Genomic DNA, 20,813 nt, shown 5'->3' with positions numbered 1-20,813 from the left:
TATATAATATATATATATATATATATATATATATATATATATATATATATATATATATATATATATATATATATATATATATATATATATATATATATATATATATATATATATATATATATATATATATATATATACATATTTGCACGGGAGCTTGAATACATGTGTGTAAATATAGTGTACTTTAATGACGATAATAATGAAGAACAAGTATATTTTCACCCTAAACTTCACTATTCATTCAGACAATGACCCCTCCAGTTTGACTTGGAAAATTTAAAGAAAAATAGTCATTATATAATCTAAATACTTATTGTTAATGCATCACATCGCTCTGTTGACACCTCTGAGGTATTTTATTCCCCAAAATCTCTACTGTATGATAACTGCAAGCCAAATTACACTGCGATGTTATTGCATCCCTTATAATTACATGGCTGTCATGGCAAAGTATGTGTTCAGCTCTTCGTATCCTTTCGGGCGAAGTTAATATGTCGAAAAATATTCTTATCTCAGAGTGGGTTTGTAAGATTTTATCATGCTGTCGATTTCGACGTGACATATCAGCATTGTAAAGACACCTCTACCAACTTCATTATATTTCTACCCCCAATTCTTTTCTCCGTAGATGTTTGGATTGCCGTGAAGGTAACCTGAAACGTGTGTGTGTGTGTGTTTATGTGAAGGAAGAAGTATATGTGAGCAATCTAAAAACTTTGCAACACTTTGTCTGAAGCTTAACATTATATATATACTGTATATGTATATATATATATATATATATATATATATATATATATATATATATATATATATATATATATGTATAAATATATATATATCATGAATTTAAGTATGTATGTGTGTGCATGTAGAAGCATGTGTGTGTGAGTCGATGTACAACTAAACAAGAATAAGAAGACACTGAGATTTGAACACTGACGTACAATCGCACCAAGAAAATTTTATTCCCTAAGTTTTACTAGAACTTTGTGAGGACATGTCCGACGCTGAGGAGGGAGGCCGAAAAGGAACATCTGTCCTGGAATTTCATCATAAATATCAAATGACCTGAAGAAGAAGAAGAAGATGAAGAAGAAGAAAAAGTAGCGCACGCCAATGAAGGATGTATAAACATCTGGAAGGAAATTCTCCCGTGAAAAGAAAAGACATACCGCATTTCCAACCAAGCCACTGTTTCTGTTTCGTGAGTAGGGGGTCTTCGGATTGTCCTGATGGGTTGGGAGAGAGATTGGGAGGGGAGCGAGTCTCTAGATGGGGGAACGCGAAAGATGGAGGACGAGGGACGACCCTTGAAGCTGGAGCTCCCTCCCACCTTAGACATCATTTCGAAAGAGGCGTAAACATGAGAACTTTCCTGTTTGCGAGGGCGATGGACTCTAAAGGTCGTGTACGCCGGTGAGGGAACAACGCCTTGAGATGAGATGTGAGAAATGTGATGATGGAGACTCTGGCTGTAAAGGAGTAAAATGCGCACCCCGATAATGAAAAAGAAATAAACATAAATATAAAACTTGGGAGAGCGGGTTGAGAGCCGTCAGGCAAACACATTAAACGGCGCACGTTGAAAATAACAGAAAAAAAAAAAATTAGGCACACAGAAATCATGATGGATCGTCGGCTACTAATCCATTTTTCCTTCAAACGCAAACGAAAAAACCAGGATAAATCATCGAGGATTTTAAATGTTTCGACTGTAAAGCTTCCGAATGTAGAATAAAGTAAAAAAAAAAAGAGACAAATCACAGGAAGCCATAAAGGGTGCAAATTGAAAAGTTGCTCTCAGTGAAGCCGTAGTTCCTCTTGATTTATTCTCCCTAAACAATGAGTCATCAAGTCCAAATCAGCCTCTTTCCCCGTGAATGGTGAAAACACTTCCAAACCCACTGGTATTCTTTGTTTTGAGACAAATCAATTTCCTCATTACATCTATCAATTTTCTGCATAATTTGATTGATTTAAAACGGCGCATGGATGTGTAAAAGCAAGTGGCTCTCATGTTTTACCCTGGGATTTATTATTATTTATTTAATTGGGGGCTGGGGTTCTTTACGTCTGGTTTTAAGATCTATAAACAATAATTCTAACCAACCCTATGTACTGTTCGCTTTTGAGTGTGATATGTCAAGGGTGTGTTCATATATGCGTACATCCCCACGCACACACACACACACACACACATAACACATGCATATATACATGTGTGTGTATACACAGACATATACATATGTATATATGTATATATATATATATATATATATATATATATATATATATATATATATATATATATATATATATATATATATATATATATATATATATATATATGTGTGTGTGTGTGTGTGTGTGTGTGTGTGTTTACATACATACTACACACACAAACACCTAAATGACTGACGTGCTCGAAGTCTGAATTATAGCCCGCAGCCAACAAGTGCCCAAATTCGCTCCTTATCCATTTGCGGCACGGACCGGGGAGCAAATTTTGTCGTCACCGGAAGTTGTAACGTCAATGGCCGATGTTCGTGCTTGGCTGTGAGTGGCATTCGAACTCGGATTCCAGTGCTTTATGGGCAATTTAGCGTATTACAGTTCTGGCTGTCTTTCTCTTTAATAGTCTAACTGGTCTTACGGCTGCACACTTGCTTTTGAATTGCCCCTTGTGTTTGCACGCGTTCGTATACGTATGCTGCATGCGTTTACTTCGTGCAATATCCATTAATCAGTTCATACTGGATGTAAGTGAATGTAGGAATGTATACCAGTACAAAAAATATTCATTTGAACAGCCTTTCTTGCGTGTTAAAGATTTATAGAACTCGAACTGATGATGTAGGTTAAATAATAACGCAAGGTGAGATAGCGAAAACAACCGCACTTATAAACAGTTTCATAAACTTGCATCACGAAGCATTTTGAACAACTTTACTCCATCTCATTCCTCTCAAGATAAATTGTGACAGAATGGGACAATCCTATAAGAATGTATGACTCTGAAACAAGGAGAGTTCAGTGCAAATAATAATAATAAAAAAAATCCTTTCCTTAGCAAGGAAAGAAAGGAGAAGAAGAAGATCTGCATTCTCAAAAGATATACAAACTCTCGAGTCACTGACAAAAGGATTATTCATCCCCAAGTCACAGCATAATCTCTCTCCCAATTTGCAAGGCGGACGATAATACGGGAGGAGAAATTCCCAAGCTGAAATAAGCTCCTCTACCTTTTTATTTTCTTTGCGTGCTTTGGTGTTATGGAGATTCATGTTTCTGGGATGTGTATATATATATATATATATATATATATATATATATATATATATATATATATATATATATATATATATATATATATTATATATATATATATATATATATACATATATATATATATATATATATATATATATATATATATATATATATATGTATATGTATATAAATATATATAAACACCTAAATATTTATTGAAATATATGAATTAGTATAGCATGTATGTTACGCATATATTTGTTTGTGTATACCTCACATCTTAAAGCACCATCCCCTAACACAAACACACACACACATATATATACACATATATATATATATATATATATATATATATATATATATATATATATATACTCTCTATTTTTCTTTCTCTCACCACCATCCGCCTTTTACCAATCAATGGCAGTGTTGCCAAAAAAGTGTTATCCTTCAGGTTTTCATAAATTATTTTAGTATTAAATAATCTAACCCTGCGGCCTTCCCCATACATGTTCAAGGGTCTTCTGTGCAAACCTGTTGTTGCTTTATTTCGCTGATTGTATGAATGTACACACGCGCACACACGCACACACACTCACACACACACACATATATATATATATATATCATAATATATTTATTTATATAATGTATATATATACATATATAATGTATACATACACACACACACACACACACACACACACACACATATATATATATATATATATATATATATATATATATATATATATATATATATATATATATATATATATATATATATAATTCTGGTGGTAACATTTATATATTTGCTTGCACTTTGTACTGTTTTGTACGTTAATTTATGACAATGCGTAATGTAAACGAGATCCTGTACAATTGCGTGAGAATGTATGCAAATATGGATCTGATTTTCATATTTATGCTTTCCCATTGAGTTTAACAAGGTTAAACAAGCATGGCTGTGGATGAAATGAAAGGTAATTTCCGTTTATAAATAACGATAAAATGTCACTTTGATATTACATTTTCATTTCTAAGCATATTAATTGCAAAGACTAACGCTTATTGAAGTAATTACGTTTTAGTTAATTACCTTCCTAGCTACCTATTTGTTTAGGCAATTACTTTTTTTTTTCTTTGCACTGAACTGCTGGTCTGCACCAAGTACATTTAAGAATAGGAGCAATGAAATAACATCCTTAACATGAGCTACTTTCGTTTAGCTTTGTTCTTTCACGTCTTATACCTGTGTCGTGTCTTAACTGAATTGTATGTCATTTCACCACTAACTCATCATAATAGGTTCCAGTACAATTTACCAGTATTCATAAGCTAAAGCAAAGATCCCTGTTTTTTATATATATATAAATATTTCTGCTTTATCTTCTTTTAGAGAATGAGTTGGAAGATGTGAAACGAAGTGACGAATAATCAATAAAATGTGTGAATTATTGTTGTTGTTCTTTTATTCCAAAACTTAAAAAAAATATCCAAGTTATCTTTGCAGAACTTGGGACTAAAGTAAATGTTTTATGTAAATGATACTGCTTATGGTAATTAAATGCACCAATTAAAAAGAAACAGTTCGTAAGGGAACACGTTACATTTTTCACCTTGAGCCTTAAAAAATGAACTGAAGTATAATGCCAAAAGTGGAATACCTCAGAATCCGATAAATAATATTATAATTCGCATGAACAACGAGGAAAGTTATTATCAGATGCTGGAACATAAAACCTAGTTGCATCTTAAACTTCTTCTTCTTCTTCTGAGTCTTATGAAAAATGCATGTTATGATAATGATATTAGCCTGCAGAAGAAGAATATCAAGACTGTATTCTTGCAATTCAGCGGAAATGCTCCAGGGGAAGTTATGTATAGGGTTCCCTTCGTTTATTTTTCTGTAAATAGAATCAAGAGAAAATTACCAAGGGGCTTTTTAAGATTATTCCTTTATAAATGAACTACCAGATACCATTGAACAATTGATAAGATTTTGGTGTGGGTCCGAACTTGGATTTGGAATCCAACGCTTTTTATTCCTCCGCATATTGTTACTGCCACCTGTGCACATTTAAAGAAAACATGATTTCCTTCTTGTTTTTGAGATAAAGAAAAGGACGATGGGTATCCGAGTAACTACACTAATTACGTTCTGGAATTTATAAAAAAACAAACAAACAAACGACAGAGTATTGGCGCAACCACGCCCTTCGATCTGACAGGTTTGCGATCTTCTGCTGCCCTCTTCAGTAGCAAGGGAAGTTTTTATTTGTAGAGGAAGACTGCAGTATAATGACCATATACTGGCAACCGTAAGCGTATACAGGACATCGATCGTCTGCACTAACACGCGCATGCGTAACAAACTCGCAAAATCTTAAACATGCTTAAGGTGTAGTCATTACAGCCTTTGCCAGTGCAAAATATGACTTTTTTTTTTTTTAGGTTTTAAAAGGAGATTTCCTTTCATTTCAACTGTCTGAAAAATATTAAAATCTATCATTAACACGGCAATAGTGCTGAATTGTCAACACTTCCAAGCCGACAACGGTGGAAGGTAAATCAAGGGAATTCTGAGCCAAAGTTCTCTGATTTATGAAATTCAAGAATTGTTGGAATTTCACAAACGTCAAGATTTTTAAGCTAAAGCAAGTGTCAAACACGTGGTCGAGGACAGCGTGTGACCAGTCATTATTGAGGAACTAGCCTGCGGCCCACAGGTTTCTCCAGCCGCACCCTGAACGACTGCCGGTTCATTACGCGCCGTCATCTGGTTTTATTGGCAGAACGACGGCCTGCCAGACGAGTTGGTACTAAGGCGGGGAAGTTGGGGGTGGGGTGGGGGGCGCGCCATACTAACAGGAGATGTTACCTGTACACGATAAAAAAGTAGGTATATATCAGCTGCTCTGTGATCGAAGTAATGTCTTCATTTAACGCTCTGTCATGGCAACACGCTGATGGTATCGGCTGCTGATTGGCTTAATTCCATCTTATTTGAGCTCAAGTAGAACTGAAAGTCTACTTGAGGAGGAATAAAAAGCGTTGGATTCCAAATCCAAGTTCGGACCCACACCAAAATCTTATCAATTGTTCCATGGTATCTGGTAATTCATTTATAAAGGGATAATCTTAAAAGCCCCTTGGTAATTTTCAGTTCCTACTGAAGCATTTAATTCATAAGTAAGACGTGGAATTTTATGCACAAACAAAATAATGCTGAAATAGCTTTAATAATAAATATGTCCTTTCGAGTTATTATGGATATGGCGGGGGTACCGTGATAATTATAATAACTAAGCATAACCAGAGAAGGAGGCGGGCCGCGGGAGATATCTAACTTGGCATCTTTACTTTCTGTATTTCCTATTACCTTCTGTCACTTCTTTCTGATGAACACCATATTCTTTGGAAGCCTTAATTTCAAGTCAGTGGCCCCTGTGGGCTTCTTCCATGTGATAGGGTTCATCTTAATAATAATAAATAATAATAATAATAATAATAATAATAATATGCGAATTCAGAGGTTTAGCTGAAGCTGGAATGTAATCGCTTTTAAAGCCAATGAGGCAGTCTGCACCAATCTAATGTAAAATCTCTTGTTTTTAATAGGCAGTAAATATATCAAGCAAGCATGCTTTAAAATGTATGAAACTGCTGCAAATATGCTAAAAGCTTTACCTTAACAATTTTTTGAAATAGCGATTATTAAAAGCATTTTATAACTGACAAATAGGAAAAGGTACTATAGACTCAAGACATTGTATATGTTTGCTACGATTTCTTGAAAGTATCCTATAAATATCCCGTTCATACTACCAGTGACTAACATAAATGCCTCAGTTGTCTTTTTGATCATAAATGTTTCTTTGACTGATAAGTCATCATGTCGTAAATGAAGCTGTAAAAAATAAATAAGTAAAAAATGCACCGAAGTTTCTTCGGCACAAGCGAGTTTTCTGTATAGCGTATAATGCTGTATGAACCTCTCGATGTGCTGCAGTAAGAAACTCTCAGCCACTACCGGCCAGTGCTCAGTTGCTTCCCAGATGAGGGTGGCACCTCTAGAGGTGCCAGACGCACGATGTATGGCTAACCTTAACCTTACATAAAATAAAAACTACAGAGGCTACAGGGCTCCAATGGAATGTTTCATGATTGGAGGGTGGATGATCAAAATACCAATTTGCAGCCCTCTAGCCTCCGTAGTTTTTAAGATCTGAGGGATGACAGAAAAAGTGCATACGGACAGACAAAGCCATCTCAGTAGTTTTCTTTTACAAAAAAACAAAATCATGACTGACAAAATTCCTTCCTAGTGTGAATGCTGCGTGCTTGTCATAGTTTTTCTTCAAAGATGATCTTAATAATAAAGTTCCTTATATTGCCTGTTATATGAAAGTAAGCAGAAATCACGTCATAAGACTAAAGTAGGTTAGACCTATCGTGCACAGGGCGGCGAAGGTAATACTACTTGTTCCACCTGTATCAGCTGAACCTAATGATGGATACTTATTCCTGAACTTATGTGCTATGAACCCTCCCAAATAGCTTAAAGACTTATTTTATATCACAGAAAGGCTATATATATATATATATATATATATATATATATATATATATATATATATATATATATATATATATATATATATACGTGTATTTCATCACCTTGACGTTCCTTACAATAAAATTGCAAAAGGGCTATTCATATGAATGAAAAAAATTGAGTAAATTTCCCCTATACCTTACACACACACACACACACACATATATATATACACACATACAAGGGAAATTTACTCCGTTTTTTCATTCATATGAATAGGCCTTTGCATTCTTTATTGTAAGGAATATATATATATATATATATATATATATATATATATATATATATATATATATATATATATAGTTAACTACCATTTTCATCTTACTAACCCCTGATAGAAGTAGACATTCATATTCATGAAAATCCCTAGTAATCTCTCTCTCTCTCTCTCTCTCTCTCTCTCTCTCTCTCTCTCTCTCTCTCTCTCTCTCTCTCTCTCTCATAACCTTCCTCCTTTACCAAACAAATTTCGGGCTATTTCATATACATGAAACCAATTCTAATAAAGTTTTGCCATCTCTCTCGCTTTCGTATTGACTAGCGTTTTCTCTGCAGTTATTCTCAACAAACATAGGTCTAGGTCTAATTACAATTTTTTCTAAACCTTAACCTGTGAACATGGTTTATTTCCATTAGGAATCGAATGGAAGATATATAATGTTTATGCTCTTTAATTGCTAGAATTATCCTTATAAACCTATGGCTCATTAAGTTATGCAAAACGCTCTCTTCTTAGTTTATCTCTCTATCTCTTTCGAAATTAACTATCCCCTTCTTTTGCCAGACAAATTATAGGTCTTTCCATGCACATGAAAACAATTTCAAAATAATGTGTCTTTCGTGTCTTTCTCTCTCGTGTTGACAACAAATTCCCTTTGTATTACTCTTAACTACACATAGGTCTAGGCCTAATTTCAATCTTATCCCTCTTTACCAGCCAAATATGGTTTACTTACGTTAGAAATCGAACGGAAGATATATTTATGCACAGAAGTAGTCACATAAGCCTTTAGTCAATCTATTTATCCACAATTTTAAAATGTAACGGGTAGACTAAACCAAACTAGCGCCAAGATGTTAAATACCTGAATCACCGTTGGCACTATCATGCAGAAGTAAACGTTTGTTCGGCATGGCATAATCCTTCAATTTTCTTGCGTTTGCAGGGTAGAAGTTAAGCAATTCATGCCTGAGGTTTCTTGCATAATCGCTCTGTTGAAAATGAACTGAACTCACTCTTGTGTTCTTGGTGTATATATGGTCATTTCTGCAGATGTTCACCCACTTCCTACACACATCGGAATCTTTAAAGAAGCGATAAAAACTAACCTTTTCACTTCCAACCATGTCCCTTTTGTGTTACAGCATCCAAAAGAGCATATCACCATTTCAATAACGTACTAAATCCCAAAAACCACAAGAATTGTCACAAATTCGTTAAAACTCCCGCCTACTGTTGCCAAATGCGGGGGAAGGAGGTGTTGGCTTTGCCAACGGCCGCAGTGTTACCACATTTCCACACCACTGACTTCCATTCTCGCCTGAATTTAATATCATTCATTCATCGGCAAAATCTAACGTATATAAAACAACATATGCTTTCCTTCACATTCTCATGATCAATTTCCGTAAACATATGTTAACAGGAAAAACTAAATGTCTATCTTTACCAGGGTCTCTTGACATGCTATGGCATTAAATGATAATAAGACTATTATATAGATCTTCACATTAATTACATTTACAGTAACACTTTGCAAAGAACTTCCCTTGTCAAGTTAATTACAATAACTTTTTAAATGTATTAAAAAATTAAATATATTTAAGTTACCTGTGGTGAATACAATATAGCCTACTAGGCTAAACAACTGCTTCCAGTGGTGCTTGCTATCACCCTGTATTGAATCAGTCTACAACCACCCTTTAACTGCAAGCTACAGAACATAAGACTGATCATTCATCCAACAAGTGATGTTGGGCTAGCAGAACTATTCATTCAGTGGTGAATGAACACATTAGAATAGATAGGTTACTCTAGGTTAGCTAAGTAATCACTGGCCTAGATGTTACTTATGAACTGTAAAGTTTCTGAGGTACTTAGTACTATACTAAATCTGTACATTGACAGGTACTGTAGTGGCTTACTCCCACTGGTACAATCACCATAAGTTCTAAGCTTAGGCTAACAACCCAACGCCTACCGTAGCTTGTTGACTTGATGCAAGATATAGCTACTACTATTAGGTCTAGGTTCAAATGAAAAGCTTGTTACAAATTTATAACAAAATATAATTAAGAAAAATATATATATATATCTAGTACACCAAAATTACATCACAGGCTTTAATGCCTCACCTTACTGAACATCACGTTTATTACTTAAATGTAACTGAAACAGATATATAGCTAGTATGAAAATCAAGAGTCCACTTGGTAGGTAAGCAATGTAAACACGAAATAGGCTATCAGGGTACTCTAGTTAATGAAAATCTCAAACAAGTCAGTCATAGGTAGGTATTACTAAAGCTTATTGCTAAGGTACCAAAATCTCAATGAATATAAGATTTACAAATATGATTCCCACAGCTACCAAGGTCTTGGAGATAGGACATGACTATCTTTTCGAAAAAAACATAGTCTTACAAACATGGAAGACTTATCTGTAGCTGTTCCAGACGCCTTCTGCCTGCCGGGAAACAACGACATTAGAAATGACTCGTGGCAAATAAGTCACAGTTAAATAATGAGATAAGCGTTACAAATGATATTGTCCCTTCATAAACTCAAATTAGCTTTACAAATTTAATACTTTCACTCATGACAAATGGAACATTACAATTTTGGTTTCATACTGATGATGACAAAGTTACAATCTCAAATATAAACTCAAGCACAGAAGGGCAATCTCATAACAAACTTTATGCCAAAATATACATTTTTTCATACAAACTAAAGTTCCAATACTTCTGCAAACTTAAACTTCACTTTTAGGTTACACAAACAAACAAAACAAATCAAGTCCTCAATCACAGAAACTCTGCATGGATTCACATATACACAGAAATTGTGTGTGGTTTCTCAAATCACCACACTCTCCCCAAAAAAGGGGTGTAGGACTAATCTAACTACTGTAAGTAAGGCCTCACAAGAGATCATTATCTATTAAATCTCTGCGCAACTGTTCCGCTTTGCATGCGGCATGGCGTTTCGCCTAGGCGGTGCATTGGGTACTGCCGGAGGAATCGGTGATGCTATGGGTTCCACATCAGGAATCACCTCATGATGCAATTCTAATGGAATTAATTTGGAAATAGGTCTCATATATTCTACATCTGCTGTATGAACTATCGCACTCCGGACAACATCATCATTGCCCTTTATTAACTGGGTAACTAACCCTAAAGGATAATTGGCTCTAGTCTTATTTTCTATTAGCACAAGTACTAAATCACCAACTTTCACCAAACAAGATTTGTCTTTGGCACAAATTAAATGTCTTTCCTTCAGTGATGTGAGGTAAGAATTCATCCACACTTTCTCATACTTCTTCAATAGGTCTGACAGTCGAGCATACTGTACTCTCAAATCCAAATTTTCTCTATATGGAACATCCGCTCCAAAGGAATTCAGAGGTGGGAACAGGTTACTGTTCTTCCATATATCAGATGAGAAGGACTGAGATACTCCTCTCGGATGTCTTCTGACAAATAGGTAAGTGGACGAGAATTGATAATACACTCAATTTCGCATAAAAGAGTGCGTAACTCATTAAATGAGATGCGTTTCTTAAAGAGAGATTTATGAAGGCTACTCTTGACACTTCCAATCAGTCTCTCAAAGAAACCACCACTCCATGGTGAACGAGGGGTGTTAAATTTCCACACTATGTTGTTATCTTGCATATATGTTCTTACTTCTGGTTCATCTTTGATATCATTAAGAAATCTCTCTGCTCCTCTAAAATTGGTACCGTTATCAGAAATGACAACAGACGGGACACCGAACCTTGCACCAAATCGGCGAAGGGCTAATAAGAATTCTGAGGTAGTAAGAGAACTACACAGTTCTAGATGTACTGCTCTTGAGGTAGTACAGGTAAACAGGCAAACATATACTCGTTCACTGTCACTAGCAGTTGCAGGATCAACAATAGTTATAGATCCAGTAAAGTCTACTCCAACAGAACTGAATGGTCTGACATATCGGACTCTCTCCTCTGGTAGGGGAGGTGGACCTGGTCGAGGGATAGTCTTACCAACTACCTTTCTACATAGCACACATTTACTAATGATATTCTTTATAATGACTCTGGCTTTTGATATCCAAAATTGCTGTCTAAGACCCAGCAATGTTTGACTTAACCCACAATGACAATGATGATTATGATAATGAGTTATGATTAATTTGGTCAAGGGATGTTTGGCAGGTAAATAAATTGGACATTGTGTTTCAGGAGACAGATCTGAGTTCTGTAATCTACCTCCACAACAAATCAACTGGTCTTCATTCATAAACATATCAAGTTGCTTGGCCAAATTCAAAATTTCTGTAGCTGGTTTAGGACTCTTCTCTGGCTGTTTCAAATATTCAAATAAAGTAGGAAAACTCTGTAACTGAGCTAATCTTATGCAGGAATGTAAAGTATTCAACTTGAATTTATCAGGGAAATACTTATTACAAAATTTCATGACTTTTGATATCACTCTCATTACTTTAGTAAGAGTGGAATATCTTCCCATATCAAATACAGGACAAATAGGTTGGATTATGTTTGGTTCTACTAAAATTTCTGATACTACTGCAGAATTGCAAACAAATTCCTTCTGAGGCGGGTACTCAAAAGGATTAAGCAAAATGAAGGTCCATGTTTCCACATCAAACTGTTAGCTAACTTTGAAACGGTAACACCTCGAGTTACTAAATCTGCAGAATTCTGACTGGAGGGAACATGTAATATGCACAAATTATAATCTCTTCGTAAGGTGCGAATTTCAGCAACTCTATTTCTCACAAATACTTCCGGAGATTTATCATGATATACCCAACTAATTGTGACTTCACTATCAGTCCACAATGTACAACTTCTAAATCCAAATTCATTGTTGGATAAGAGGGTCTTAGCTAATCGTGTTGCAAGTGTGAGTGCAAGTAATTCTAATTTGGGAATGGTAAGTGGAGGGCTTGGTGCTACTCGAACTTTACTCATAAGGAGATTACTAGATTTGTTTCCTGAATCCACAGCATAAGCTACTAAACCATATGCTACTGCTGATGAATCACAAAAGATATGTAAATCTGAAATGTTTGATTAATTACACATCTTGGGAATTTAATGGCAGAGATCTGACTGAGACTCTGGCAAATGCTCTGAAATTCTTGAACTAATGACTCGGGTAACTGTTCATCCCAAGAATATTTACATTTCCAAAGCTTCTGTATAAATAACTTTCCCTTGATCAAAACTGGTGACAAAATCCTAATGGATCAAAAACACTAGAAATTACAGATAATGCTAATCTTTTGGTGATTTGATGATGCATACACTCCTCCTTACATACTTTCTTACTTTGGTATAATGATATTTCATCACTGACAGAATTCCATGAGATACCAAGAACATTAACATCATGTAAGTTTAGTTTCTCCTGATTAATACCAATATCTTCATTAAATTTTGAATTGTTACTCACCCAACATTGTAATGGCATAGATGCTTCAGACATAATAGCATTAATTTGAGGATAGTCACTCTTCAGCTGGTCTACATGTACATAAGTATGAGCAAAGTTGTCTACATAAAAACGTGAAATCAAAGTTTTTGCTAATGGATTAGAATGATTCTCTAGGTGATAGGTTAGTATTTTCTGAAGTAAAAATGGAGATGATGTTACACCAAACAGGACTACTTTAAATCTATAGGTGACAACTTTCTGAAGCATTTGATCGTCATACCATAAAAACCTACAATAGTCCCTACAATTTGAGAAATACCTGTGCGTAAAAATGCTTTCGATATGTCTGCAACAACTGCTACCGGGTTAGTACGAAATTCAACAAGAGATTCAACAAGTTTACTGATTAGGCTAGGTCCAGTTAACAAGCAATCATTCAAACTCTTTGACTTTGAGTCTGCTTTACTAGAAGCATTAAACACCACTCTAATTGGAGTGGTAGGGGAATTTTGTACACTGAATGATACGGAAGATAATAAGTCAATCCATCTATGACTTCTGGGTTGTCTACTTCCTCTATGAATCCCAAATCTAAATACTCACTGAATATCTTGGAATACTGTTCATAAATTCCTGGACAAGCAGCAAAGGATTTGGAAAGTGACTTCAACTGACCATAAGCTTTACGATAATTAGTCGCTGGTCTTTCATCACTCTTGAATGGTAACTCGACAAAATATTGATTGCCTACCCTTTGGCAAGTAGATTCAAAGTGACGTACTGACTGAGTTTCCTCTGGTGTAAGGGTTTCTGTCTTTATACCTACAACATCAAGTTTCCAAAGGTTTTCAATTTGATTCAATTCTGACTCTGGTAACTGAACTCCAATACGCGGCAAAAACGAATGCTGAACGCTAATGTTATTAACAGTCTGAGAGCCATCTGCCCATTTTGGCATAGGTCCAAAAATAATGGAACCTGCTGGACTACTTAAAAGTACAACTCCTGAACAAAAAGTACTGTTTGTCACAAATCTAGAGTAATAATCAGCACCTATTACAAGTCCGATATCACTGATGACATCTGAGTTAATATATGGATCAGCAAGTTTGATTCCCTTTTCTTTGAGTTTCTTTGCAACACTAGCAATACCAGGTATATGTAACTCAGTATTCACTTCATCATAAACTACAGCAAAAATAGGAATACGCTGTGTACCAACACGCACAACAACACGAACGACGTCACAGGTTACAGTCTGAACATGATTGCCAAATGCGATAAGTTTGAGCGAAATGGGGTACATAGGTTTCAACTTGAGACGGGATGCTAAAGCAGAATGAATAAAGGTGCGCTGGGCTCCAGTGTCTAAAAAGACACGAACTACTTCCCGGACACCTGATCCTGAAATCTTAACTATAGCGGTAGGAAGTGCTGTTGAGGTCAAAGGAACTTTCTCGGTCTGAGTATCAGTCTGTACTGAACTGACAATACTGTTAGAATTTTCAGCTACAGTTACGGTTCTAGACCCTTTACCATTACCGACTAACACCTGACTGGTAGGAGACTCACTGCTACTTAGGTTAGATCCTTTATTAGATGTTACCTGGGAAGGGTTAGTTGCTACTTGGTTAATAGAGGCACTACCATTGATTAGTTTCATACAAAGAAATGTATGATGTTTTCCACTACAATGTCTACACTCTGGTGTTACTCTACAATCTGAAGCTCTATGACCTTTCTTCATACACACAAAACAACAATCTAAATCTCTTATTCTATTTTTCCTAGATTCCCATGTAGGATACTTTGAACAAAGCTTAGAACTATGGGTTTCTGAACAAAACATACAAGGCCTATTCCATGAGGTCTGAACTTTAGATGAATTTGCCGTGTTAACATTTGACTTTTGGGAAGACACTGTTACTTGCTTGGAAATGCTATTGGTCTTATTAAAGTTTTGATTATGTCTTGTCTTTGAATGTGAACTTAAATTTGAAGTCTGATTACCCGTTGAGTTTACAGACTGATCTGAAAGGGACTGGGAACATTCCATGACTTTTATAAGATGACCAATTCCATTTGAAAGCTGTTGCAGTGTCAGGTCATAAGTACTGTACTTATTGAATAGATACTCTAAAGTTTGAACACTAAGTTTCTTGAAATTATATCTTTGAGCAAGTAGTCATCACAAGGTACTTTGGTTACACTTTCTATTTGCAATAACAAACGTTCAAATGTTAAACGAAAATCTGTTAAATCTTTAAGGGTATGTTCTGGGGTTTCATATTCATAAGCTGTAAATGTAGTTGTTGCAGCAATTGCTTATCATCTGCAAATCTAGACTTCAACAATTTAAGGGCAACACTATAATTATCATTTGTTATGGATAAGCCTTCTATGGTTCTATAGGCTTTACCTCTGAGATAGGATCTAAGCATATTAAATTTCAACACTGGATCAATGTCTTGACGACTATCAATGAGGCTACTAAAGGAATCCCAAAAACTGTTCCAATGACTTAATTCCCCATTAAATTCAGGAATCTTTATTTCTGGTAACTTAGGATGGGGAAGGTGCTTTGCAGGTACTACCACTTGACTAGGAGTGGGATTAGAGAAAGTTTGTCCCACAGGGGGTGACTGAGCTAATCTAGAGTCTATAGCAGACTTAAGATCCGTTTGTAGTTTCCATGCATTACGTTTCAATGCTCTGTGGTCTCTACACTCCTTATCATATTCAGAACTATCAATGGCATCTTGGCAAACTGACCATAAGTTTTCAAAGGACTCATATTCCCTTGCTAACTGAGATTCAGAAAACTGTAAAGAACGGAGGGTAGGTGAAGGAGTTACTTTAAGTTCATCTTCTAATAAGGAAATGATATCCCTCAGGTCGTCACAAACAACCTTATATCTAAGATATGACTTGATTCATCAACCGCAGCAGCCATTACTACTGACAAGGTTAACAAAATATATCACAAAATCAGATCACATACAAAACATTCCCACTAAGGAACAAATCAGGTTTACGTACATAGGCTAGGCTATGCACAACACAAAATAAATGATAGTCAAAAGTAATTGACGTTACAAAAATGGGTAATGTAGTAGGCTAGGCTACATAACAGTAACTTGGTACAAATTTCTTAAATCCTAGAAAAGGTACACAAAATCCAAACCAAGTAGGTAAATTTTCTCAAGCAAACATCTGCTCATAGCTAATCTGAACTTATTCTCCAGACCTAAGAAATCATATTTGTAAACACTGTCGCAAGTAGGTTAGGCTAATTAACATTATATCCGGTTCGAAGGACCAAAGTTCAAGGGTGTGGTGAATACAATATAGCCTACTAGGCTAAACAACTGCTTCCAGTGGTGCTTGCTATCACCCTGTATTGAATCAGTCTACAACCACCCTTTAACTGCAAGCTACAGAACATAAGACTGATCATTCATCCAACAAGTGATGTTGGGCTAGCAGAACTATTCATTCAGTGGTGAATGAACACATTAGAATAGATAGGTTACTCTAGGTTAGCTAAGTAATCACTGGCCTAGATGTTACTTATGAACTGTAAAGTTTCTGAGGTACTTAGTACTATACTAAATCTGTACATTGACAGGTACTGTAGTGGCTTACTCCCACTGGTACAATCACCATAAGTTCTAAGCTTAGGCTAACAACCCAACGCCTACCGTAGCTTGTTGACTTGATGCAAGATATAGCTACTACTATTAGGTCTAGGTTCAAATGAAAAGCTTGTTACAAATTTATAACAAAATATAATTAAGAAAAATATATATATATCTAGTACACCAAAATTACATCACAGGCTTTAATGCCTCACCTTACTGAACACCACGTTTATTACTTAAATGTAACTGAAACAGATATATAGCTAGTATGAAAATCAAGAGTCCACTTGGTAGGTAAGCAATGTAAACACGAAATAGGCTATCAGGGTACTCTAGTTAATGAAAATCTCAAACAAGTCAGTCATAGGTAGGTATTACTAAAGCTTATTGCTAAGGTACCAAAATCTCAATGAATATAAGATTTACAAATATGATTCCCACAGCTACCAAGGTCTTGGAGATAGGACATGACTATCTTTTTCGAAAAAAACATAGTCTTACAAACATGGAAGACTTATCTGTAGCTGTTCCAGACGCCTTCTGCCTGCCGGGAAACAACGACATTAGAAATGACTCGTGGCAAATAAGTCACAGTTAAATAATGAGATAAGCGTTACAAAATGATATTGTCCCTTCATAAACTCAAATTAGCTTTACAAATTTAATACTTTCACTCATGACAAATGGAACATTACAATTTTGGTTTCATACTGATGATGACAAAGTTACAATCTCAAATATAAACTCAAGCACAGAAGGGCAATCTCATAACAAACTTTATGCCAAAATATACATTTTTTCATACAAACTAAAGTTCCAATACTTCTGCAAACTTAAACTTCACTTTTTAGGTTACACAAACAAACAAAACAAATCAAGTCCTCAATCACAGAAACTCTGCATGGATTCACATATACACAGAAATTGTGTGTGGTTTCTCAAATCACCACATTACCTTAATAAGATGGAAAACTAAAGTTGTCACTCGGCTACCGTATGCATTCGATAAGTCAGTCAAGACAACGCTCGATCCTAGCGATCCACTTCTACTGCTACATAGTTCGGCGTAAACAACCATTCTTTGATGGCTCTTTATTCAGTCATTATATAAACATATATAAAATACGCAAATGACCGAGAATATTGGTAAATGAATCATATGATATAAGAAAATAATATATATGGCAACAATAAACACCTAAAAAGAGTGTTCCACACTTCTTGTGGCCGATCGTAAAATGAGGACGCAGTGTTGCCACAATTCGACACTCGCTGGCCCCTTCCTATAAGACAGGAGTACCGACCCATAATACCTCCCAGGCTCCCACCTCCCAGTGACTACTGAGTAGCTGGTGGCGAGTGGTGGTGTGTAAAACCATTCTTTGATGGCTCTTTATTCAGCCATTATTATATAAAACGTACATATAAACATGCAAATGACTGAGAAAACAGTAAATGAATCATAAGATATAAGAAAATAGAATATCTGACCACAATAACCCCTGAAAAGAGTGTGGACATTTTTTCTACACTTGGTGTGGCAGACCGTAAAATGAAGACGCCACTTCTGTACCCGATCATATCGTGCATGAAAACTTCCACACCGGAGGCCACAATTTTCTACTTTTCAGCAATACTGCCAGCGGCTACCGATGAGGGCTCCATGTGACGTCATGCACAGGAGAGTTGAAAAATCGACCTCTGCATAGCTCACCTTATCTTATATCTTGGGCCTACATTCAATACTGCATTTCCCCTCCTCTGTTACTATATACAGAAAAGTTTGTCATCATTGAAAATGTACTTATTAATCCAAATAAAGGAAATAAGAAAATCTATAAACTAGGGGTATATTTAGAGATGTGTTTTCCACGGCGTGCTGGTTTTACCTCAAACCGAGTAACAGTAATGAAGGCTAACAAGTATTTAGGAAAAGCTTAGCCACACTGGAAATCTTAAGCACTTTGCATGACACTAACCTATGAAAGAGCCCGGTATATTATTTAGTGTTATAATTATTTAGTGTTGCAATTTTTTTTTGTGACAAAGACTGAATTTCGTCAATTAATCAATATTAAAAAATATAGGCCTAGTACTTTATCACGATGGTTTAAGACAATGGGATCACCGGTATCTCTCCGCGGAAGTTGAATAAGTGCTGGTGTATCCTGCGACTTTTTCGTTCTTTATCTTGATAATGGTACGTTGTGCAGTTTATAATTGCAGAAGTGAGAACAAGAATTCATCAAGAGAAAACGGAGTGACATTTCATAGGTAAGCAAAGCATGCTGAAATTTATTTACCAGTTATTTTGTGCTAGTCAGCCGTGGTTTCTCTGTTAACATGTCTTATGTTTTCAGCATATTATTATGGCACGTAAGTGCAGTGGCGATTTCAGTTTTGTAATCAGAATTTCATTTATCTTGTAAGTGTCACATGATATAAAGTAAAAACGATCTTGCATGTTATATAAAATGCTTAGTAGTACGTAGGCCTATAGGCGTCTCGTCCTTTGAAGATGTTATTGCGATGCATAAGACCACTCGCTGTATTTATCATTCTTTAAGTATTCTTTGAAGCAGACAGGCCCGTAGGATACTACTTATCCCATATTTTTCCAGTAAAGGTAGTGTTAGGATGGTAATTGTTTAGCAATATGCATTGATCAAACTTGGATTCTCAACGAAATTCCGAGACGACGAAAACAAACCGTAGAAAACAACTCAGTTATTTGGTTCAAAGTAAAAATAGTCGCATTTCTTATGTGTAACAAATTCTGTTTTAAATTTGTCTCATCAAACGATATGTCTCCAAAATTGGTGATAGCAAGAACATGAAGTTTGATAGCCTAGGCTGCACCCATGCCTTAAAACTACTCGTTTGCTCAGGCGCTGCATTATGTAAACCTTATTTTAAGTAGAACTTAATTTCGAATATACCAAAATAATTTCTCTAGTTAAAAATTATCGAATCATCATGCCAAGTCAAGAACAGTCTTTAAAATTGGTAACGGCAAGGAAAAGAATCTTGGTCAGGCTAACGTTAGGCCGAAGGCCATTGATCAGGAACGCATTTTTATTGTTTTGTCCCTTTTTAAGAACCGTTTTATTCCAGAGAAATCAGGATTACTTTTCTATAATAGTCCTTATTTAACAATCCTCTTTAACTATCATTCCAAAGATTTTAAATAGAAAGAAGTGGCATTGCTACCTCTTCTGTCGTCGGTTTGTTTACTAGTTATTGAGCATGGAGGGGAAAAAATCATATTTCACTAAACATGTTCTCAAAGCTTTTGCAAAACAGTATTCCTGGAAATACCATAGTAGCTATACATGTTAAACAAAATGCAGTGTGTTACATGTATGTGATTTTGCCGTAGTGTCTTAAACCACTACAATGTACAGCTGCTGTGTGGTGGTGTTCAATAAGGCTGCCCGAGGTCACACGCTCGGCCCGTAGATCGCCACTTCATGTTATTAGTCCCCACGGCTACTCCCTATAGCTGTTACCCGTTCACCGGAGGGTGTGTTCCCACGTAAATTGACTAGCAGTAGCTGTAGGTGGTGTTATTGGTAAATTACTCGTGCTTATATTACGCCCTGG

At 35.7% G+C, this 20,813-nt stretch overlaps 1 protein-coding gene across 1 annotated transcript; it reads right to left on the bottom strand.

Moving 5' to 3' along the window:
* Positions 1 to 11,108: 11,108 nt before the first annotated feature.
* Positions 11,109 to 18,053, bottom strand: LOC136830570 (uncharacterized). The gene is made up of 2 exons (XM_067090086.1): positions 14,886 to 18,053; positions 11,109 to 12,720 (listed from the first exon to the last, which is right to left on the bottom strand). The coding sequence occupies exon 2, from the start codon at positions 12,634 to 12,636 to the stop codon at positions 11,524 to 11,526; it is 1,113 nt and encodes a 370-aa protein (XP_066946187.1). The 5' UTR covers positions 12,637 to 12,720; positions 14,886 to 18,053; the 3' UTR covers positions 11,109 to 11,523.
* Positions 18,054 to 20,813: the final 2,760 nt, after the last annotated feature.

This window comes from Macrobrachium rosenbergii, chromosome 4, assembly GCF_040412425.1.
Source record: "Macrobrachium rosenbergii isolate ZJJX-2024 chromosome 4, ASM4041242v1, whole genome shotgun sequence".
Taxonomy (NCBI): domain Eukaryota; kingdom Metazoa; phylum Arthropoda; class Malacostraca; order Decapoda; family Palaemonidae; genus Macrobrachium; species Macrobrachium rosenbergii.
Note: the sequence above shows the minus strand (reverse complement) of the source record. Positions and strands in the feature narration are given on the sequence as shown.